The sequence below is a fragment of the Pygoscelis adeliae genome, unplaced genomic scaffold (assembly GCF_000699105.1).
Source record: "Pygoscelis adeliae isolate BGI_AS28 unplaced genomic scaffold, ASM69910v1 Scaffold105, whole genome shotgun sequence".
Classification (NCBI taxonomy): domain Eukaryota; kingdom Metazoa; phylum Chordata; class Aves; order Sphenisciformes; family Spheniscidae; genus Pygoscelis; species Pygoscelis adeliae.
This window is the reverse complement of record NW_008824807.1, coordinates 1,184,584-1,208,492: the sequence shown is the minus strand read 5'-3', so window position 1 is coordinate 1,208,492 and position 23,909 is coordinate 1,184,584. Positions and strand designations below refer to the sequence as shown.

The following is a 23,909-nucleotide window of genomic DNA, read 5'->3' as shown; positions in this document are numbered from 1 at the left end:
AAGGGTCCACCTGTTTCACAGTATTTGGTGGGATTTTTAAGGGATTATCTATTTAGAATCACAGTGTAACAGCATTTCAAGCTAAAAAGTTTCTTGTGTTTCAGTTATCAAGTAATACTGCTAGGAAACTTCATTTTAATTTAATTTAAAGAAGTATTTTCCAAAGAAAAACCACCTAGTACTTTACGTGAGAAATAAAAATTCATTTTGCTTGAAACTAACATAACGGTATTTATCAGAAAAGAAGCTCTAGTAATTTAAGAGACTTTTTACATATATGCCATAGCAGAAGCCTGGATGTTTACAAGACACTTGTAGGAACAATTCTTACTTTTTCTTATCTGGTCTTTAAGGGCAAGTTTAGCTTTAGGTTTTCAACAAAACTGTTGATTATTCACCACTTCACTACGGAAATACTCTCACTGATGGGTATGGGCATCCATCATATGTAATAACGCTTCACAGTGCTAGTTCGTATGGTAGAATGCTTAGCTGAATCCAAATGGGCTGAAAAATAGAGGCATACTGCACAAGTTACTAAATAATTAAGGGATTTTAAGCTGGATTTTTGCTCCAGCTGATACCAGACTCTTCTAAAAAAAATCATGTTGAGCTACCTATTTGTACCTTAAACACTTTGGTCAAATATCTTCCAGCAGAAACCACACATCTCAGACACTTAGAAGAAATAAGTACTTTCACATCTCTCGCTTTTTTGTCAGAGAATTTTCTACAATGGCCTAGGATATTCCTGAACCAGTTGTTCATTCCCACTCGCAAACTACAATGCGGCACCCTCAGCTATGCTGATGCAACTATTTGTAGGCCATCAATAAAACAGTCTTAATGAAAGGAGGATGAAAAGTCTCATCCGGACGGTGAGTGTCGATGCACCCGTATGAACAGCAACTTGGTTCCACAGCGTCTCTGCTATCGGGACAGTTATGGTGATAAAGATATTTATAAAATGTGCAGAGCGTCAAAAGCACGAAAGATTTAGGATGAGCAATAAAATCTGTTCCTCCTCTTACTTCCTTTATCTAAGGTTATGAATGTTACACAACTGAGTACATTCAGGTGGAGAACAGGTGACAGACAAACAGTAGACAGTATGGATTTAGACAAAACCTGACTTTTATGCAAATACGTATTAGTACTAATGCTGAAGGAGTTATGGCAGCTTCAGAGAATTCATTCCAAATTCAGTTTTAGCTTCTTGAGAAAATGATAGCATGAAATACTCAATGTAAACTTATACTGAACGTTAGAAGGTGCTACAGGGCCACACGGTATGAATATCTGCTGACAATTAAGTAGCTTTGCTGTTTCTCTCAGAAACAACCGATCCCCCCAGCTCTGCCAGAGACAATGTGCATTTCTGAAACCTCACACATTCAAAGCTACCAAAGCCATATGCTTCTTCTGAGGCAAGCACAAACACACGTGCTTGTTGAGGCTGCCAAGCACCCACACCATAAACAGGATTATCTCCTCGGCTAAAGCATAACAAGTGCTACAGCACAAGTGCACAAACTGCTTTCACAAAAACAGTATCTGTGTAGCTGTACATTTCATTACTTGATAGAGATGACTAAACCACGAAATCAGCACTGATAAAGAGGACAGCCTGTCATTCCAAGACTGAATTGATTTTTCAAGATGAAATCACACCAGTGTTGTCACCCAGCCATACTGCTACTTCTCGGCCATCCCCCTTGCAAGACGTGATGTTAGTGCAAATTGGTGCTGTTTATTACGCAATCTTCTTTCTTCCAATACTATCAACAGCAAGGTTTTCACCAAAATGTAATTTAATAGTGTTTTATTTCTGCTAGCCTTTCCTCACATCTCCTTCACTCTTCATCTCTTCCTTCAGCTAAAACAGCAGACTGCGGATTATCATTTTTCCATGTGGGGCTTGATGAGGATTTCCATGGACAGCAGACCATCTTCAACAGACCCTTCCTTCATCCTCCCTTCCTCTGCTGCTCACACTCACCCATGTACCAGTGCAACTCAGAGGGCAGCACTGCTGTTTGTGCAGCTGCACATACCAGAGAGGGTGATCCAGGCTAAAACATAACCCAGGGAAAAAAAAAAGCTATTTTAACCCAGATCAGTTCTCACATCCAGTTTACCGTAAAGACAAAGCCAGTATAAAGCAGAGACCAGACGTGGCTTAAATGACATCTCTACAGAAAGATTTGCTCAAACTGTTCACATCTTATCGCTGAAATGTACCAGCAGAAACAGCGAGTTGGGGCAGGGACACGCGGCTTGGGCTGGGATTCCCGAAATCAGCCTTGTTGCCAGAAGTCAGTATCACGTGAAACAAAACATGCAGATTACCAGGGACCTGGCTTGGGACTGTGCTTGGGATTCCCATCTTTTGCATCCTAATCTCGACACCTGACTTTAAGCTCTTTGGCTACTGGAGAAAGGAGTTCATCTTTTTAACCCCCCATAGCCAATCCCTGAGACTGCGGAAAACAAACCCTGTTCCTTTCCTTCTTCCTTTCTTCTGCTTTTAAACATTCCCCTCTGACTTCCTCACCAAAACAGAGTCCAACAGAAAACATCTCTGAAAAGCCAGAGTCAATAGCAGTAAGTCCGTAGTCATACTTCATTCCACCAGGTTGCAGCTAAGCCACGCTACTATGAGAAGCATGGGTGTTATCTAGCTTAATTTGAATACCTTAAGTGAATGCCTGTCAGTGCAGCACTGTCTGAAAGGATTTCTTAACAGTTATAAACCATAAATATTTAAAACTACTTTATTATCTGAGAAAACTTAAGATTCTGCTGAAAAACATGTGTTTAACCAGAGAATATACAAAAGCACTATTCACTTGTAACTTACACATTTAATACTTCAAGTTCTTTAAACATTCACTTTAGTCTCACTGGCTATTTTTAATTATGAGATCACCAGTTTAATTATGAGGTCACTAACCTCTGGGTTTATTGTTGCTAAGCTGCTTGTGTTTTAACAGAAATTCTTAAAATAGTTTAAAATTCAAGGCAGTGGCACTTTAAAAAAAAATTTTAACTTATGCATTCACTGAAAGCAATAATGGTTGGCTAAGTGAAACAGCATGCAGACATCACTCATTCCTCTTCTTGGGAAGGTTGCCAAATGAAAACATATGATGGGAGTATGGCTGAAGGTGCTGTGTGGGGTGACAGAGTGCAGTGCTAAAACAATAGCTGACTCTGCACATTCGAACTCTTACTTCTAGCATTTCCCCTGGATAAAATAAAAACACATTTATTAAAGTATCTGTATATTCTGGTTCCAGAAGATCTGTGGCTGACAAAAGGATTCCCAAGTCTTTAGCACTCCTCTTCCTTTGTTGGCACAGGACAAGAGTTTGTTTTTTAATTTGCGGAAAAGCATATTCAGTCAAGTTAAACACTTTGTGAATCAACACCTAAGCCTGTGGCCTTAGAGATTTATTTTCCATTTCCCCAACTTTGAAACCCCAGCTGTGCCTAAGAAAATTGCTTCACACGAAGAATAGGAAAATAATGAAAACAAACATAAAAGTGCAGTGCCGTCGAGAGCCTACATCCACAAAAAAAGAGATGGAGTGGAAAAAAGACAGCTTCCAACCCTAGAACACCCAATTCAATGAAAGAAGTGTCCAGACTCCACCGAAATCTCTTTGATGGGAGTGGGAGGAGAGGCTGGTGCAGCCCTGTGGAATTCCTCTTTAATGTGGCTTCACTGCTAGATGGCTTACTAGCAGTAGGGTGGTGGGGAAATAGTTTAAAGGCTAGCTTACCCTGGAAGGCAGCATAGCCTGCATTTCAAGATGAGAAATGATCTCCATCATTTATTAGGAAAAGTTTCAGTAAGGATCATATATAATTTTATTTATTCCTACTCCAGGAGTGCTTAAGGACCTTCCATTGAGTCCATACATGACTCATGGTCCATACAACTCCATGCTGTATAAAGAACAACACTGAAGTTATTTGCCTCCTAGGCAAAAGAACAGAGGTAATTTGGGCTGATGTGACAGCAGACACACGATGGATGGCTTTCATGACTTAGAGGCTTCATGGTATTAGTGGAGGAAACGGAAAATACCCCTAACACCTCCCCCATTCAATCACACTGGGACTGAAAAGATGACTGGTTTACAAATGAAGAGAAACACTCCGGCCTAGGTCATTCCCCTGGAGGTCAGCGTCCTCAAACCCAGGCCCCATGAGCCCTTCTTGACTCTGCCTTCCTTTTCGAGCCACTCCCCTTGTCCTAGTACATGCACCAAAGAGCCTTCTCCTCCACTGACGGGTCTCTTCCCTCCTTCATTACTCACAGCTCATTCTTGTTATTGGAGACTATGGCCAGTGGATGGAAGAGAAGATGACACAGAGAACCGCTGCTGGCAGAGTTTTCTCTGTTTTGATGCTACCTTTAGACGCCCCTGAGTGATCCATCGTCTCTGACAGCTGAAGCTAAGACTGGAAGAAATGAGCCAAGTGGCAGCCCATGCCATACTGCCATAGCACAACAGAGGCAGGGGCAGCCAAAACTGTGGGCTCAGATGCTCCAGATTTGCCCAGGTTATTACTGTTCTCCCAGCAGGGGAAGAAAAATACCAGTGCTGAGGCTGCTAACTGCTTGAATGCCTCCCTGAGAAGTGCTGCCACTCAACCTCATTCCCAGTGGATGGCCCCAAGCTGAGAAAGCTCTCCTTTGTTCTGCAGGCTGGCCAGGCAATTCACTGCACTCAGCCAAAATATTTGTGCAATCAACTTCCACAGTACAACCTGGAAATATTTTCATTTGTCATGATATTGCCTAAAGGCAGAGCACTGGCAAAAATAGGTGTCATCTGACAAACTTGGAAGACTGGAACAACCCCTTCTCCTCCCTCCCTTTTGTGACCTTTACACGCTTCAATTTAGTTTTCCAATGCATCATAAATCAGGTGATTTGAGGCTCTTCAATCATATCTGTCAGGTTACCATGTCGGTCTTTTAAGGGGACAATGCTAACTCGCTGACTGGCCAGATATGCTGATCCTGCCTCATGCCATATGCCTGTTCTTCTCCTCTCTTCTATCTCCTGGAACGTTAGCCCACTGCGCTCCAGCTGCTTTGCAGGAAGGGGCAATGCACCTCTTAAAAACCTAATGCCTGCCTTCATTCAGACCTATGTTTCCTCCCCCAGGTTGAGGAGCGCTGCTGTAAGTCAAGGGAGAGTTCACCACAGGAGAAGAGAGGAGACCAGGATAGCGAAAGAAGGCAGGTTACTCACCAGGCATGCATTAGTGGGGAATATAGCTTCCCCCACTGCCAAGAACAGGCATTGAAGCCAGAGAAATTTGGGAATGGGATGCGTATATTTCCATCCTCTCCTATACTCCCCCTAGTTATCTAAACTTACTTTTAATGGGTCAGTCAACTTTATTTTGAGTAATAGCTTTCTGCTGCAACTTGAAGTCCCATACTTCAAGAAAAGTGAACCCAGAAAGGAAGTCAACAGTGATAAGAGAGTTGATACTTTGATATTTTCCATATGTAGCAGGAATATATATTAAAAAAACCCTACAGATTATTTTATAGAGAGTTCAGGAGGCCTTTAAAACAAACCCATCCTCCAAACGCTAAAGAGAAATACTCGGCAAGAAACCAATTCAACAGTAAAATAAGAGGGGTTAGTGTGCAGTGGGGGCAAAAATCCATATTAAAACCACATACCACTATAGTATTTATTACGACTACTGCCAATAATCTTCTAAACTATGTTATAAACTCTGGAGCCTATCATGCAAAAACTCATCCTTGCTCCTGAACCCCACCCGCCCCGTGCAATTCCTCATACTATAAGCATTTCATGGTACACTGTATCTGTTTATGTCCTTTCTTACACTTTTAAAGCGACAACAGTTCTGGGGTTACTTGTTAGAGGTCACTTGTACTTGATCCATGAAACGACACTGGCACACATATGCACTCCCAAAATCATATATGCAGCTATTCTTCGCACTGCCCTCAAAATATGTTTGAAGCTTATTCTGTTCTCATTTCAAGTCTTGAAAAATATTAGTTCATCTAATACCAAATGTCAAACTAACCCTTGCTAGAATCAAGAAGTATTAAAAAAGGAAAAAAAAAAAAGTACAAGCATCAGCTACTAGGATAAAAACAAAAGTTTGCCTGCTTAGAGAAATAAAGAGAACCTGAAAAGCAATCTAAAAGTGGCACTACAGAACACTGTGTCATGTAGAGACACCTGAGGAAGTTTAAACAGACTGAATGAGATGCTTCAAGGAATATAACCACATTAGCACAGTCTTCTAATTAGACTAGCTTGCTATGATACTCAACAGGACCACTTAGCTGAGCCTGAGTCCTGAACTGACACAAGTGTTGTGTCCACTGTCTAAAATCGCTCATTCAGCATGTGCTTGGTTATCGCTGGACAAGATGGTATAAATATATAAACATACCTCAGGATTCAGAAGAAAAAACCACTGATCCTCAACTTTTTACCAGTATTTGACAGATCTAGAAAAGCCTTTCTTGTTCTTCTCACATTATACACATTTGTAAACACCTTTCAAGGAAGTCTTTGTTCCCAGGTATACATTTGGAAATTACATAAAGCACTGCAGAGATGCATGCCATTTTGAAAAAACCCAAAGAGAGCCCAGTTGACCTGGACTATCCTGTACTTAGATGCCTGACTGTATACTAATAAAATAGTTTGCTGCAAACTTTGGTCTAACTAGTAAAAAAGGATCTAAAACAGTTTTACATATAGGGGTTTTGGGATTAGTTTTTAAATCTCCAGGGTAATGCTTTCTAACAAAACATCAAAATGTTGAATGAATCTGTTACGGCTATGGTGGTCTGTGCTGTTGGAAGTTGTTCTAATTATAGGCAGTTTTGGAAGTAAATTCTGATGAAGTTTTACAGATTGAGGAAAATAAGATGCATAGACATCAAAGGACTAAATGGAGATATGGAGTAAAGTGAAGAGTAGGGTAATATCATGAAGACAGAGATATGAATGAAGTGGTAGTGGTTTTATGCAGAATATTTCCCCCTCCAATGTTCCAAAGAGGAAAGGAAAGAAAAAAAAAAAACCACCACCACAGCAAAACCCGTCAAACTTGAAGCAACCAGGACTTCAAAGTATTCAACTAACTGGACAAATCCGGCAGTCACTGGAAAGACGAGGGATGGAACTACGTCCTTTCAGTTACATCCCCTTTAGGCACAATGATGGAGGGAAATCATCTGTCTAAATCCCATCTTACTACCTCTTTCTTAATTTTCTGTCATAGTTATCCCTTTGAACAGTAGAATTCAGTCCTCAAAACTGCCACCTCAAAAAATCCTATTACAACCTTAATTAATGTCTAGGCAGGCTCATTTGGAAGAGGTGACTATTCTTCATGTCCCTATAGGCCCAGTGACCAAATGACCTACCATACCATACGAGTGACAGCACTGCTGTTTCATTCTCCTACTTCCAGCTGCTTCAGTCCCCATCCTTTGCATAGTAAGAATGAAACAGAAGCCTGAACTTTACGCTTTACTGTTTTTGTTGGCCTGAATTTACTTTTTTACAGTATTTTAAAATTTTTATATGTTTTTATAAAATCCCTTCAACATATTTTTGAGGCTTATAATACTTGTGTTAAGTTACAGGATATTAAGTTGATGTAAAGATGTGATTCATTCCCTTTGCGCTTAAGATCATGCTGCTTATGCGACATAGCACAAAAAGGTGTGTCTGGGAAAGACATTAAAGTAGAAATCAATCTCATTTTCTTCCTTCATAGAGACAGAGTCCACCCCTACCAATCCTTTCTACTCATTCATACCACAAGATTGTAAGCTACATAGAATATAGTAATGTCAGAGCTTAAATATGGGCCTTGTCAAATGCTAATGTGCTATCTCTGTAACGCAAGTGTCCTATGGAGAAAACTATTACATGTATTTCTGAAAGATTTTTTTCCCATTTTATTATGCAAAACCCATAAAATGATATCCTCAGTTTCCAGAGCATCTCATTAGAGACAAACTCAGAAAGGCAGATACGTTGTCCATTGTTTGGCTGCAAAAATGTTCCGTGGGCAAAACACCCTGAATAGATGCCGCAGACACTTCTATTCCCAAGGTATTTCCATCTATTCTGTGAAGGCAGTGGTTAATACTATTAGGAGTTGGCTGGATTACTTGACATTTGGGAAAACAGTGGGGGAGGTGTAAAGAAGAAATAAAATGGGTGCAACAGATACGAGGTACCTATGAGGGAGGAGAGAAAGTGAAAGACAACAGTAAGGTATATCTACCTCAGGTTGAACTTTTTTCTGGCGAGAAGAATCAAAACGGGAACTTTCAGCCATTTAAAAGAATGAAGCTGAGGTTCTGCTGTTAAAAAATAGCATTCAAACATTTTCTAAAGAAACTTAAGTAGCACTGGGGCACAGGATCTGAAATTTGACAAGGGCTTCCTTGGTGCCAGAAAAGTCTATTTTGCTGCCCAAATTTTAACCCACCCACATCTGGATAGTCAGGAAGGTCCTGAGAAATCATTTGTATAACCTTCTTGGCAATCCGTCCCTCCAAGTGTTCTGCCTGCACAGTGGTACTCCAGCATAGTGCTTTCAGGGGCCCAAGCAGCCCTTCCTTGCAAGCTGCTCCTCTTGGCAGCTCACGATGCTGCGATGTTACCTTGCAGACGACTGCAATAACAAAGTCTCCAAGACATGGAAAAAGAGTCACCATCTCTGGCAGACGAAGGATTGAAACTTGGACCGCACTGTCCTTTGTTAGGTTATCTGACTAATGGCTGAGCAAATTAAACACAAAACCCAAGCAAGGATCAGAGGAACAATGATAGGTGGAGGAACCCTAGTAACGTAATCAGTGGAAAAACCTAATCAGTGAAAACTAGAACACACTGAATTGGCTGTTTCCTAAGACCGTCCAAGGGGAAGGATGAGACCATTGTCCCTGGTGTGAAATGCACCAAGGTGAGTCAATGGGGAAACTCTTTAATCAGAAAACTTTGCAAACAAAAGGGAATGATTGCCTACAGCAGCACAGGGCTCGTTATGGCAAGTAGGAAGAAGAGCGTTTTGGGACAGTGCAAAACTTATGATGGGATTTTTGAAGGGGATTGTGGGAATGTGTAAAGATTGTTAGGGCATGTTTAGTGGAAGAACGAAAGATGGGGAAAGGGAGTAATCAAGGTGGATTGAAGAGGAACAAGTGTGGGGGAAAAAATGGAGGGAAAAGGTGAAGAAGGGGCCGGTTGAGTGTAAAGGTGTCTGGTCAGTAGCTTGTCTGACTGAGCTCGGTGCTTGAGCACCACAGTCTGTCCTCTATTCTCACTAAATCTGATTTCTGACTACCTTCTGTGTGGGTGTGCTCTCTGCTCTAGGTGCGTACGTATGAACACTAGAGAGCAGGAGGAGAGGTCTGAGTGACAGCAGCTGGAGAAAGCCATGAACCTCAGGGGCTCGTGGACGCTGGTGCCAACAACTGGAGCAGGGGAGGGGCACTGGGGGCTCCTCCTGGATAGACTGAAAATCTAAGGCCAACAGCAGCAGTGACACATCCCGATCAGCAGGAGAGAAGGAAGAGGACTGGGCCGCCTGTGCTCTTCATGTTTGTCTGAGGGCTGTGGGTGTGTAAGTGGGTGCTGGTAAAGGCAGTGCTTTCTCTCTGCGTTGACCTGTCTGGCTGGGCAGATGTGCAGCGTGAGTGTGCACATGCTACCTCTACGTACTTCTCGTACAGAGAGTGAATGCTTCAGGGAGCCACAACTTGGAGCAATACCAATGGCTGCGAGACAGTAACTATATTTTGTTTTAGCTGATTGTCAGGACAAATATCATGACTGAGATCTTTGTGGAGAAGTCTCCCACAATAATTTGTGAATGTTCCACCTACAGACATACTTTTATGTTAAACAAGAAAGTATCAGAAACATCATTCAGTGTACTAAATAACGAGCATTACCAGCAAGTACCCTGCTCCTCTGATTAGACAAGCCACAGATCGTTTGTTCTCTCCAGCTTTTGTGATTTTAAACCAAGTCAAGCCCCTTTCCAAGTATGTTAGATAGCTTTGTTGCAATGTTGTTCTTGTTTTAAATCCAACACTGATGCAGCATACATTCGTTAAAAAAAAAAAAAAAATCTTACCTCCAAGCTGTAGAGATATTTGAAACTGTTTTTCTGATTGGCTGCCTTTTCCACAGCTTGAGCTAATTTTACTGCTCCTCTACCACCAGCCGACCAGTGATTGCAGGGTACAGCATCAAACGCTCCAGATTGCTTTGCAATCTTACACACCAGATCAACCTCAGCAGGAGAGTCAGTTCTGCCAACCAAACAGTTCCGTCTCATCATTTTGTTTAATTAGTTCTCTTTTATAACCTTATATACTTAGCCTTATTCTACCATCAGCAGTTGTAAAGCAAGTCTATACAGAAATTATGCCATATACATAATGCATTTATATACAGCATATGTATTTACATGTTCCAAGAACACTTTTTGTAATTGTTATAGCTAATTAACATGGAATATTAATATTTCCATAACAGTATATACTTTTTTGGTGGTTTTAAAACCTTAAGAACAAGCTAAGGATTTAAAGGTCTTTATATTCACCATGAAAAAAGGAAATTCTTTAATAGCTTCTTTTCTTCATGACAAAACTGATTAATTTAAAAACCAAGAAAAGTGTGAAATTTGAACCGTGGATTTACTCACAAGAGTAACGAAATAACAGACTTACTTGAAGACATTTAGAGCAACCACAACAGGAACTCCAAAGAGCTGAGTAATTTGAATCTGTTTCTGTAGATTACAGCAGCCATCAGCTACCAGCTGGAGGTTCTGTGCAATTAAATAAAAATTAATGGAAACGGTAAGATACATCAAGTCTTCTCCAGACAAAGAATTTTCCATAAATGAAACTGAACATAAACAGTGCTGATCACGACAGCAGCAGGCAAGTAAAATGCTTCCAGACAAAAATATTTTGGCACTTATCTTATTAATTCTTATTTCAATTAATAAGCAACAGACATATTTAAGTAACTAAGCAGTGTCCAAAATTTGTACATGAATGTATTGCTTTTTCTTGGGACACAAGAAGGCAGTGCAGCTGATGACTGGTTGCCTGTCACAATTGTGAAAGGGCTGTTAGTCTCTTGTTTGCAAAGTTTATAAACAAACTACAGTAGTGGGGTGGGGTTTGACATACAGGTGTGTTAGATGCATAGTCTAATCTATATATTCATATATATCCCAGATAAAAGCACATTACTGGATTTCCGTATTTACTCTTTTTCCTCACACTTTGTAGGCCTTGTCTTAATTGCAACAACATACATATCCTTAGCCTGATAAAACCAAAAGACCAGAATTTGTCTACAGTGAAGAGACAAAGAAAACAAACCCGTAGAACCCACTCTTGTTTGAAGAGTGACATCCAACACCAGAGGTGAAGCACAAACAGGTTAAACCTGTTGTTTAATGAACAGGTTAAGCTATCATTAATTTCAGGGAGTGTCTTTGACCCCTGCAGCACTCTGCTCTTGTGCTGCCATAGACTAGAATGAAGAGCTGATCAGTCTGAAAACTTAGTGGTCCCGGAAAAACTACTGAAAAAAAGTTATTTTTTGGCTAGCTCAGTTCCTCAGTACAATCTACCACGTAGTCACACACACAGCACACACAAGAGCAGTAACACGAAGTGGCTGGGGGAAGATGAGATGGCTTTACTTGTTGGCAATGCCTGTTAAGTGTGTTCACTGAATGTCAGCATTAGAGCATGCTATTGCCAAATCTGAGGCTGCACGCTATCCAGCCAGAGGGATGAGAAGTTCTGATCCTCCATATACCACATTATTTTGTCCCTGTAAACAAATGCTTCTCCTAAAGTTGTAGAATAGTTCTTCTTACCTCTTCTGTGTATTCTTTCTTCAAGGGGGCACCAGCAGTTACCTGGAATAATAAACAATCGAAGTCATCAAAGACTGACACTTCTCATAATCCTAAATGGTCAGAAGTGCACTTTTGCTTACTTTCTATACTGCCAGTCAGCACATACATTGCACACAACATCATAGCTTGACTGCAGCTTCTGTTTTATTCCAAGTTACACTGGTACATGGAGAATAGCAACACTTCCTACTGTATTTGGGTAGCAAGATAAAGGTAGTTACTCAGCAACTAGTTGTAAAAGATTTATTAAAGAGGAAGTAATTGGGTCCCATTCTACACGCTTAACAATGCACCAGCAGTGCAAAGACAATGGACAGCAACCTCCAACAGCTGGCTGAAGGAATAACAGTAACATAGATGACTAGAAGAGGAACATCATCTTTGGGTGTCCTGCAGTTACTGCCCGTGGTGAGGAACTGCATGCAGGTTTGCTAGATTGAATTATAACACACATGACCATATACCTGCCTTGATACACATGGAGGAATATCATTAAAAATAAAGAAAACTTGCATTAGAAGTGGACTAAAATGATGGAAAGTGATATAATTATGTCAACCTGAAAGACTGAAAAAGGACACCTCAGCTTTAGCTCTAAGAGACAATTAGCTGTAAGGGAGACCATGCATTCCAAAATTTTGTGGCTGTGGAAACAGCTCCGGTATTTTCACTCAGTGAGACTGTTTCCCTGGCAGCATCACTCACTTGCATGCTGCTGGGCAGGTGAAAGTGTTTCTAGGAGTTAAGTGTCTGTCTGCTTGGCTAGCAGAGTCTGATCTGATTATATGACTGAGGAGTACTTCCTACAATCAGTAATCTGTACAAGTCTCTTGGTGACTTAAATAGCAAAAAATGATACTCTGGTAACTTTTGGTACACTGGGAAAACACTTGCACAATTTTATCAGTTACCTTAGCATCCCTGAGGGAATTAACCTGAGCGGATTAAAAGGACAGAGAAGGTTCCCATTACTGCAGTGAAAGAAATCTCAAAACCTTCACTAACAACATTCCCTGCTTCCGCTCACATACTGCAACCCAAACTCTTCTCACTCCTCCTCAGCTGCCAACTTTCCCAGCCTGCGACCACTTCAGTGCACTTACAAACGCTATTTCAAAAGGCAGGGAAAAGAACATATATACGTATTATAGCTTTTTCATACAAATAAACTTCCCTCCCTCAGCAAGATGTAGTACTTCTTCAGAGCTCTTTCACCCCTCTTCTTTGTTTGTGCCTTTCCATTCCTGTATTACCTTTGGAAGTAACATCTCTATAATGAGGTAACTCAGGAGGGATATCTAAATACTGCCCCACAAGCTACCCCCAATATTTCTTAAACCAAGATATTTTACTTATTTCAAATATTAGCAACAATTTTATTTTCCAAGAAAGGTGCAAAACCTTACATTTGGCCCACCTCCATGCATCTTCAAAGCCCTCACTGTAGCAACAAGTACAACCACACTGGGAACCAAGCCAGAGGCTCTGCATTTGATGTTGAAGAATTTCTCCATCCCAATGTCAGCACCAAAGCCAGCTTCAGTTACTGTTAAACATTAAAAAAACAAAACAAAACCACACATAAAACATGCTTTCGGTTAAACACTGGGGGATATTTCTACTTTAGCATACAGTGCACTTAAATATACACCAGTACTCAGTTTTGAATGAACTTTCAAATAGAGGTCTATTTACATTACTGAGTCTGATTAAAAAACTATTCCCAACTCAGAATTAAATTCTCTTACTCTTGATATGTACAATATGTCATCAAAAGTAGTCACATGGGGAAAAAACCCCAAGCAATCCAAGTTAGCTGGAGTCAAAGTCTTTTAAAAACATCTAGTCTTCTAAAATACCTATTTCTGTGTAATTATATTAAATATGTTTAAAATTCTTACAGATCTAAGACTTCCCTACATTATTCCTCCTCCCTTGATTTCACTGAAGATGTGCTTTCATCACAATTAAACGACCTAAATTCTCCTAGGTTTGCAGAACTTCTGATCATCTCCTGCCTTTGTGGAGCAGAGGTTTAATTATAAACACAAAACAGCATTTACAGTCATGTCTCAGTATCGAAGATACTCTTAAACGGTGAATTCTATAACAGGACATTGCACCAAAGAAGTCAGACATTAATGTGACTCAAGAAAAAAATCTGTGCAGAATTAGGATGTGCCTGGCAAAGTATTTTTAGCAGAGCTACAAATAAAAGAGAAGATAATCTGTATTAAACGATGTCAGTCTCTTCAGAGCTAATTTGCTCCGATTTGTCAAATATCAATTATTTCAATTGCCTCTTTTAAAATCCAAATAATTTTGGATAAACGCAAGCACACAGCAATTCAAAAATTCCAGGGATTCAATCTCCCGTTGGTTGAAAATTTGCCGATATAACTATTTCCCACCAGAACACGCTGAAGAGTTGGGATCAATGCGTGCCTCTGGAAGATGTGAAGGGACGTGCAGCCAGACAAGTGAGGGTGGGAAAATTGCTTGCTTCAGAGGCTCCTGGACCTGACTCCAAGCACGACTGGTAATGTGTCCCTGCAACCCCAATCAGCTTGCAAAAACTAGTAAATTCCCTTTTCTTTCTCTCCCTCTTGCCAGCAGTTTTGACTCTCATGCTTAGAAGGGGACCACAAACAGCTGATTGAACAGTTTGGGGCTGGAAACCTTCAGCAGGGTCAAGGAGGAGGAGATGCAGATCAGCGCTGCTGCTGTGGGAGAAAGTATCTTTCTGTTGGCAGCCAATGCACTTTAGGAAGTCCCAGCCTTTGTGCATTTCTCCTCACCCCACCGGTCCTTTTCCACCCCTTCGTTTTGCACAGGCTGAAACAACTGCCTGCATCATGGCTCTGCTCAGAGGGAGGAAATGGCTGCTGGGGCTGGGGAAGGAAGCAAGAGCTAGCAAGCAAGGGGGTGGGCATGCTGGGGGGGGGCATGCAGGGACCTCTTGAAACAGTAACATGGCAAGCGCCATGATTAACATTCTCCGAAATCATTGTAATAAGTATATTATCTTTTTCTGAATAGCCCTGAGAAAAACAGACATACCAAACATGGAAACAAAAAAAAAAAAAAAAAAAAAAAAGGAGGTTTACACAAACACAATAATTCACAGGACAAAGCTAATGTCAGGATAAGTCATATTAAAAGCAGAGCCAGGGATCACATGTCTGCTTTCCAGTAACCCCCATTCTTCTTCTCCAGTCTCTTATGTGGCACAGTGTGATTAATGAGAACTCTGAGTCAGGAATATATAACCATGATCAATCTTTAATATAAACAACAGATAAACTACCAAGTACTTGAGAGGGTGGGAAAATAATTTGTCTCTTACGGAGATTGCCAGCGCATACACATAGCAGTCTCCTAACGTTCCCAAACAAAGTTTCCAGGGAGTTAATCCTTTTCATGCCAAGCCTTTTCAAGGGTCAGTTTTCCTTAGAGAAAGGGGGATAGCAAGTCTACCGTTCAGTGAGAGAAAAGCAGAGATTTCAGCCTTCCAGCAAGCACAGCAACAGCACACACAGCACTTCAGGGCTCTCGGGGAGATGCTCGACACCCTTCAGGCAGTCTAAGCAGCCAGAGCAAACACCCAGGAAGGCTGTGTGGGGGCACTTATCTGGGTAGCTGTGCATATTCCTCTATTCTTTGTAATGCTTTCCTTTGAAATGGAGGGCAAAATGCACATTTGCCTAAACAACCCAAACCCTATATCGACATTTGAAAAGCTAACAGAACACTGGTGTTCACCGAGAGTGAGTGCTACAATACAGAGAATGGGATTTCTTCATTTGAAGCAGAGGAAAGGGAGCGGAATGTCGGTGCTTTCTCCAGCGTGCGGAAGGAAACAGGATGTAGTAGAAAAGCTGCCTGGATGAAAGTTGCTAACTCCATTTTATTTCCTCCGAGGAATAGTGAGAAGATAGAGCAATATGCTAAGCTATTATATTTTAAAATCTTCGTGCTGAAACACAATACAATTACTTTCAGATTGTTTCCTGCTTTCAAATGAAAGTGTCAATGAAAAACAAATATAGACTTTAAATGGGAAGTTTCAAGGTAGTCTACATTTAGAGATTATGAGATAAAACAGTGAATCACTTTAAATGTAACAACAGAAATTTAAAGTAATACATGGGTTCATTTATTTCGGTCATCATTTCCCATACATGGTTTGTCAACAGAAGGCAATTACAGATCACAGGTGAACTGATGAAGATTTTGGGAACAAACATCTACCTAAGCAGATGTGGTCTGCTGTACCTCAACTGAAGGAAAGTTTATGACGCAACCACTACTACCTGCCCACACAGAGTCTTTACCCAGCTTCAGCTCCCCTCCCCAAAAGCCTCTTCATCCTGCCCCCTGCCAAGCAGCCATTTCCCAGCCCTGTGAATCCCTGCTACCTAGGCTGCTGCCCTGCAAGCAGGTAGGGGGTTTGTAATAGACATGATGATGCCAGCATGATGTTAACTGCTTGCGCTTTGATTTCCTGGCCACAAACATAGCAGTTCTAGTGAAAGTAAAGAGATAAATGATTTGCCTTCAGCGAGCTCATAGAAAACATACAGGCATTTGCACTTCCAGCCTGAGAACACAACCCCATGGCAACATATGCTGACCCAGATCAGGGATTTTACAGTCCTAGGCCTTGCTTTGCATCACGGATCCCCTTCTTGCACTGACAAGACTGGACAATGATCTGGACAAGTACTAAAAGATTATTTTCTGGGTGTAATTTTCAGTGAGTACCGCTCTCTGGACTGTCTCCCTGCGTGGTCATATAACGTGCAAAACCTAATTCTACAAATACTCTGCTGTTTGATTTTATGCTTCAATTTTATAGCCCAAGTATCATAAGGAACATTAGAATGAAGACTAAAAATTATAATTTCATGTACCAGCAGTGGACTACCATTACATTACTTTTAATAGTGGGCCACAGGTCAAATCTAGCAATTAATATACACACATGTATCAGAAGTAAACTGCATCAAAATGCTCCAATAAGTTCAAATAATTTCTTCTCATAAAAGATCTATGTGAGGGTGACCAAAAAGCTAGGCTCATTTTAACACATCAGGGTAATTGGGGAATCTTGTTTCAGAACAACAGTAGGCAAAACACGACACACAATTACTATAGGTCTTTCTACAGGTCATTTACATAACATCTACTTCACTCCATTCAGCTACCAAAATAACCAATAAACCATCATTTTTGCTCAGAGCAAGAACCCAAAAATACCCAAATTAGGTACGAAAGGGGGAGGAAAAGCTCATAAACATGGAATTAGGCAACAGCGATGATGAGAAGTCTGTCGGGCGGTGTAAAGTCAGAACAATTGATACTCTTCACTGAAGTCTCTAATTCCACTTCAGGGTTCAGGCAAATGAACAAATCGCTCTGATGGTTTTGTTTCTTGTTTTTAATTACCTCATTCTTTTAATAACCTCTTCATGGAATTACTGCCTTGCCAAGCACATCTGGGAATATTTTATCACCTATGCATGACAATAGCTTAAATAGTCAGTGTCATGGTTTAAGCAGCTAATCAGATTTCATCGTCATGCTTAATACAAATTTTTCTCTGCCTAAAAATACATCAATATAGCTTCATAAAGTGGTTCCACATTAGCCTCACATTTACATACTGCTTAAAAGCCTTACAGAAAGTGATGTTTAGAATTTTTTTTAAAGATATTTCACCCACAGTTGAACTTCATGTAAACTGAGGGTAATTTCTAGTGAAAGTAGCTTCTCCCTTGTCAGCCCTTCCTATCAACAAATCAATGTCAAAATAAAACATTTGTACTATAAAGGACCAAGTTAGATGTGTACATGAGGCAAAGCTTTAGGACACGAATTGTGAGCCTGGATCCCTGAACAACGTAAAAGGAAATGGAAACTCTGAGCTGCAAGCTGCCATTTACTACCGACATATAAACATATCTGTTCTGGTGCAGCTGACTGCTGGTAAACTCAGGAAAAGAAGAGTTCAAAGTCACAGAAGCACATGAACTGTGAACCTGGAGCTGGAGGCATGCTAGCTGTAAAGTACTGATACGTTCTTGTTTAAATGAAAAATACCAAGGTGCACAACCGCCAAGATAAACTAGGATGATCAGTGATTTATCTAACAGGATATCATATTTTTGTTAGTATAGCTAGGGATGAATAAACCAGATGTTTGTCCATTCTGACTCTGGCAATTTATCTAATGTGAACTTCCATTATTGTGACTGATTTTGGAATGTAACAGATACTTTTTTTTTCTTTTTCTTTCTTTTTTTCCTCCTCTCTCCTAACAGAGGGAGTTTTCCTATTCATTTTTCTTCTGACGCATTCTCAGATGGCATGCAACACAGGCATTTGCTGCTACCACCGCTGGACACAAAGTCCAGCAGAAAACTACACATGAATATATTAAGGCTGAACATTTTTCATGCCATGAAGAAAATAGTTTGCATCGGTTATCAAAGTTTTTACCTCCTCATTGGAGGTAACAGGTACTTTTCACCCTTTGCTAAAGAAAGATGCCAGGGCAGTATGTGTCCTGCAGAGGTACGGGCACTGGAGGTTTCTGACTGTGGACCGCCAATCCACGCTTTTGACTGAACCAGCAGATATGGCAGTCCTGGCTTCTTAAGCCAAAAGGATCACACTTCTAACAGCTATTAATGGGTTTTCCTCTGCAAGAAGTCCTGACCAAAATAAACTTTATTCTCAGAAAGCAGATTATATGAAGTTGTGTTCAATAGTAGATTATTATTTACTCGAGACTCTCTGCGTGGAAGTCTCTCCAAATGTAGACAGAGAGCAGCCCACCTGCACGAGCACCCCCAGAGAGACGCCCTATAAATGCCTGGTTTCTGGTTCCGTCAGCGTACCCTCCAAGGTGCAATACTCAAGCTCTAGTGCTTGAGACCTCTCCTAATATAAATTTCTTTGGAGGAAAAAAAAAAATCTCTGGGAAATTTTCACCTTCTCCACACACACAAAAAAAAGCCAGCTGAAAACAAAGATTTACATTCAACTACCCTGCCGTCATACCCCGTGCAGTAGCAGTTCAATTCATGCTGCCTTCCTCCAAAGGAGACTTGTCTCCAGTGGCCGAGAGTCTCAGGCCTCAGCCGACCGTTACTGCCTCCTGGCAGCAAGGGCCGCACGGGGAGCTTGGCTCCCCGGAATACACTTCACCTAAGTGCTAATTCCCTTGGGACCCCGTAACAAGCTATTTCAACCTTATGGAAAAAGAAATGTTTCTGAGCAAAACACGTGAATTTTACCATTGGAATGCAGAGCAGCTTTAAATGAGAAAATAACCTCTCACGGTTATTCACTTTAAATACCAATTGCTGTTAACTTTCCAAGAGGATCCCATACATTAAACAAACGAATAGGCACAATGACTCATACAGATTATTCCCAAACTATAGACAAAAAACCTAGCAGAAAGTTCACTTTATTTACTATAAGCCAGACAGCTGAAGACAACTCTCAAATCTTGATTCTCTCACAATTAAGAATACAATTCCTCTTTGTGGGTTTTACAGGCCTGCTTGTATATGTATGCTGCATATGTTGGATTTGAAATTCAGGGGGGAAATCAAACTGAAGACTCCAGGAGCTGACAGGGGTGGCACTGCGTGACAGAAAGCATGCTCTGCACATCTCCACAGCTCTGCTTGCCTCCCCCTCTTGAAAATATACAGAAGTGCAACTGCAGTGATTCCTGCCTACAAAGCACCAATTTAGGGCATGGTTTTACACTGTGGCTGAACCAAATGAACACCCTGCCTTGCTGAAAGGGCAATTCCTGCTCCCTCTTAATTCTTCCACCTTTCTCCCCTGCTCCCTCCCTCCCTGCTGCCCAGACTTCCTGCAGGTTTTGGCACTCATATAATTGGAAGGTAAACTGTTGGAATTTGCTAACCAGAAAACAAACAAACAGAAAAACACAGAACAAAAAAAAAAATTTTTTTTCCCCCCACTGGGTTACATTTGAATCAGCTGAAGTGAGACCAGTGTCTGAACATGTTCAAACAAGCAGCAAAAGCAGACAAGCAGAAGCAGGGGAAGGAAGGGAGACACATTTCAACAGTGGCAAACTGTTAATTCATCCCTAGCCACCTTGTCAAACCATACTCTGATATTTCAAATGTAAAATTTGACATCTTCTTGCAGCTCACTAGTAATGAGCTCATTATTTAGATTTATTACTAGAGATTAAAAACCTGAAGACGTCTTACAAACCACAAACAATCCATTCTAGTAGAAATAAAGTGAGCTGTATGTGGCTTCATGGCCTACATGTTTCTCTGAATCCCTCTGCTAAGCCTGCTGGGTTTTACAGCCACTTTCTCTTAACTCCTGTGTCCAATACTCATGTAAAACCCCATAACTCATAGGCTAATTGTTGGCCCCTGACATGAATTGTAATGCATAGCTGAACACACTAACCAAATATACACAGTTCCCCCTTTTCTAACCTCCTTCTGTTACAATGTTAACTAGAAAAATTTAAACAAAAGAACTGTGAATTTTAGGTTCCATCCTTTTACCATTCATAGCACGTTTCTCCTTTGAGGTAACAGAGTAGCATTTGCTCATAAGACAGATGACCACGTTTTTAAAATGGAGCACAATTAATGGCACAGGAATAAGGCAATTATGTTATCTCATACTTAAGAGATCATCATGGCCTTTGCCAAAGAATTATTAGCCTTCTGGTAATTACAAAATTAAAACCTCACCACTTTTTTATTTGGAGTTGCGTGGAAGGAATAATTAACAGCAGCACTTACGGATCCTTATTTAAGGCTGTTTTTCTACAATTCCCCAACTGCAAGGAGTATATTAACTTATGGTACCCACAGTATTACCCTAAGTGCTTAAAATAAATTTCATCACACCTAAACTATGTTTCTCTCTGGGTATCTCACTACCAGACTTTCATTTACTTCTAGTTTTAAAAGATCCAGTTGGCTGAAGCTCCTGCCACAAATACACCTTCCATCAAACTGAAGCTGCTTTCTGCTGAGCTGTCAGGTTTTGGCTCCTCCCACTCCCCTTGGAAGAGCTACGGAAAAAGGATCTTGAACGTGCTTTGAGAAGTCATGTTACAAGCAGCTGGAAAACTCTGACTTCAAGAGGCAGGCAGAGAGCCTGAAGATCTCTTCCCTAGAAAAGTTCCACCCATTTCACCAAATGGCCATGAAGTAACACCTGCCTTAGCACCAACATTGCACCGATTCACGAAAAAGGAAAGAGAGGATGTAAAGGATCTTATTCTTGAGACAGAACACCACTTCAGCATACGCCCTGGAAGATGACATACTTTCTAAAGAGCAGCAGAAATACAATCAGGCAATGAGTATGATACAGGTAGTGAATGATGAATACATAATTTTTTGCAGTCATACAAGGTACCCTCAGAGACTACCACAGCTCAGAGACAAAATCCATTTAACCAACCACCACCACATGCCGGGCTGTGGGTGTTCATGCACTCCCGCATGCTCTCAGAAGGGCACGGCTGTGAGAGGCGGCAAGGCCAGGAAATCACCTTGCCAGCCACACACGCTCCTCCTTGTTCTCATCACAAAACAAAAGCGCCTGTGCACGGATGGTGGGAGAATGGTGTCGGCTGAGGCTATGGTGCGTGCCACACAACAAAGAGCCAGCGCTGAATCGGGATGATCAATGCTCCTGTCACTTGGCACAATCACCTGAGGCATGCCAGGCACGGAGTCATCAATCACTGCAGTGTAAGCCTACCCCATAATGCATGCAACTATTTGCCTTGGGCTGCTGCCTTGTTGAAACTCCCCCAGACTCTTTACCGAGGCACACGTTTTGAGAAGTATTCCCCACTCTGCCCTTCTAAAATCCTGGGGAGTGCCTGGTTACTCTTATAACGATTTCACCCATGATTTAGGCACTGTCTTTTCAGTGTACTCATGCAGTGGAACCTCCTCCTAGGAGGAAGAACAGGTTCTGGTTTTGTTTCATTCCACTTAGTCTTTGCTAGGAGACAGAATGCTTTCCCTTCATGATTGGCCTGGGAGGGGACACCAACACCACTATTCTTGACAAAACTACTGAGCCATGTTTTAGAAATTAATGGAAAAGAGCATCTCCTGTTATGTATCCCCAGAAAGAAGAGTATTCCACTGCACTAGCAGTTTGTCTCAATGAAAAAATGGCCCAGTGAAACATCTGATGCAAAGGCCGTCTCTCTACAAGACCGTCCTGAGAGCTTAGCTGGAGAGCTCTGTGCTGGTGGAAATTCTACAAAGAGCACGATACATGTTTCAAACACATACAGAATTTAAGATATCAATACACAGAATGACTTCCCACAGAGAGAGAAAGCGCCAGATACTGTTAGTAGTATTTTAGGAGATGGGAAAAAATTCCTAGCGGTGAGAACATGCAGTGTAAGCCACAGAAGAGCAGACAAGGGTAAAAGAAGCAGGCATGCAAAGCCCACTGTGCTGCACAGACTTTATGTAATAGCCACATGCATGGAGAAATACAGCAGGAGCAACTTTGAAAATTGTGGGAATTTTTCAGAAAAGTAAGCCCTCCAATACCTTTTGCAGATAGGCATTAGCTTGGTTGTAATCACCTTTATTTTTAAAATAAACTCCACAAAGCCAGTATTTGAACCTCTATTCAGAGTGTAAGATTGATGGCTTGTATCAAACTTATTAATATGTATTTACTGTTTTCCCTATAATTTTTGGATGAGGAAAAAGAACTCAGCTGGTTAAAATTGCTGTGGAAAATAACCATGTCTGTTGAACCATATGTGTGTGCATATGTGTAATCTGTCTTATAGAAAGAATTACAAACTGAGGAGAGTGAAGGTACTAAGGTCACACACCAACAAATCCCACATGGAGAAGGATTTTCCTACGTGGATTTCCCAATTAAGAACACAACCAAAACCAAACCAAACCAAACCATAATTCTGCTAGTTTACAAGCCAAATCCTTTCAATTGCTCATGGCTAAGCCAATCCTTCAATGCCTATTGTGAATTTCTGCACTTAACCACAATTCATGTAACCAAGGCAACAGAATTGCCATTGCAAACTACCCATTACCATTTTTGTAATATTTGTACATTATTAGTGGGTCCTCCTTTACTAAAGATTATAAATTATTAGATTTTTTTCCAGTTTCTCTTCATAATTGCCCATGATCTTGTCATCTCGGCTACTCTTTTGTCCCTGACCCTCCCTCGCATTTTTGTGCTTTTTCACTCCTCGTGCAGCGAAGGACCCCAAACCGTACACTGAATTCCTAATTGGCTGCAGGAAAAGCTGAACGTGCAACCCTTGATTTATGAAGCTGTTACTAAGCCTCTTGGGAGCTCTGTTTGAGATGCAGTAGATGAAGGCAGCAGATAGATGCAGCGTTCTCATGCGTGTAAAGCATCTGCTCCGTCCCCGAAGCTTCATTCCCACTCAGAGCTTGCAGTTGGGGCTAAGTTGAAGATACATTACAAACATGTGCCTTATTACTGCAGGAAGCAAAAGTTGAAGAGTTTGAGATTGTCAGCTTCAATAAAGCTGTCAGCATAGCAAATCAAGGATAAAGGGACCGACAAAAAGACCCACCATATAAAGACAGACAGGCCTCTTACTGTATTTGAGTCTAATCTGTTTTCTCAATCAAATCAAATTAATTACACAGCAGTTATACAAAACTGCAAAAATAAAATGACAAGGTCAGAGCAGCAAACTGACCCTGATATACCATTTAGGATATTAATCTTTTCTTTTAATGTATTATTTTGTATAATCAGAGAACAGTCTCTGAACACTTTCAAATACTGTCAACATCCGACCTTCAGAAGCACTTTGGCTATTTGCCAAAGCAACGCTATTCCCAT

At 41.0% G+C, this 23,909-nt stretch overlaps 1 protein-coding gene across 1 annotated transcript in view; it reads right to left on the bottom strand.

The window, feature by feature from the left end:
* The window catches only part of MTHFD1L (methylenetetrahydrofolate dehydrogenase (NADP+ dependent) 1-like), a 157,618-nt gene that overhangs the window by 55,029 nt on the left and 78,680 nt on the right, over positions 1–23,909 (bottom strand). The window contains exons 20-23 of the mRNA XM_009324158.1: positions 13,400–13,539; positions 11,952–11,993; positions 10,780–10,880; positions 10,182–10,359 (exon numbers count right to left, since the gene is read on the bottom strand). Of these exons, the coding sequence (XP_009322433.1) occupies positions 10,182–10,359; positions 10,780–10,880; positions 11,952–11,993; positions 13,400–13,539 (461 nt within the window). The remainder of the gene's footprint in view (positions 1–10,181; positions 10,360–10,779; positions 10,881–11,951; positions 11,994–13,399; positions 13,540–23,909) is intronic.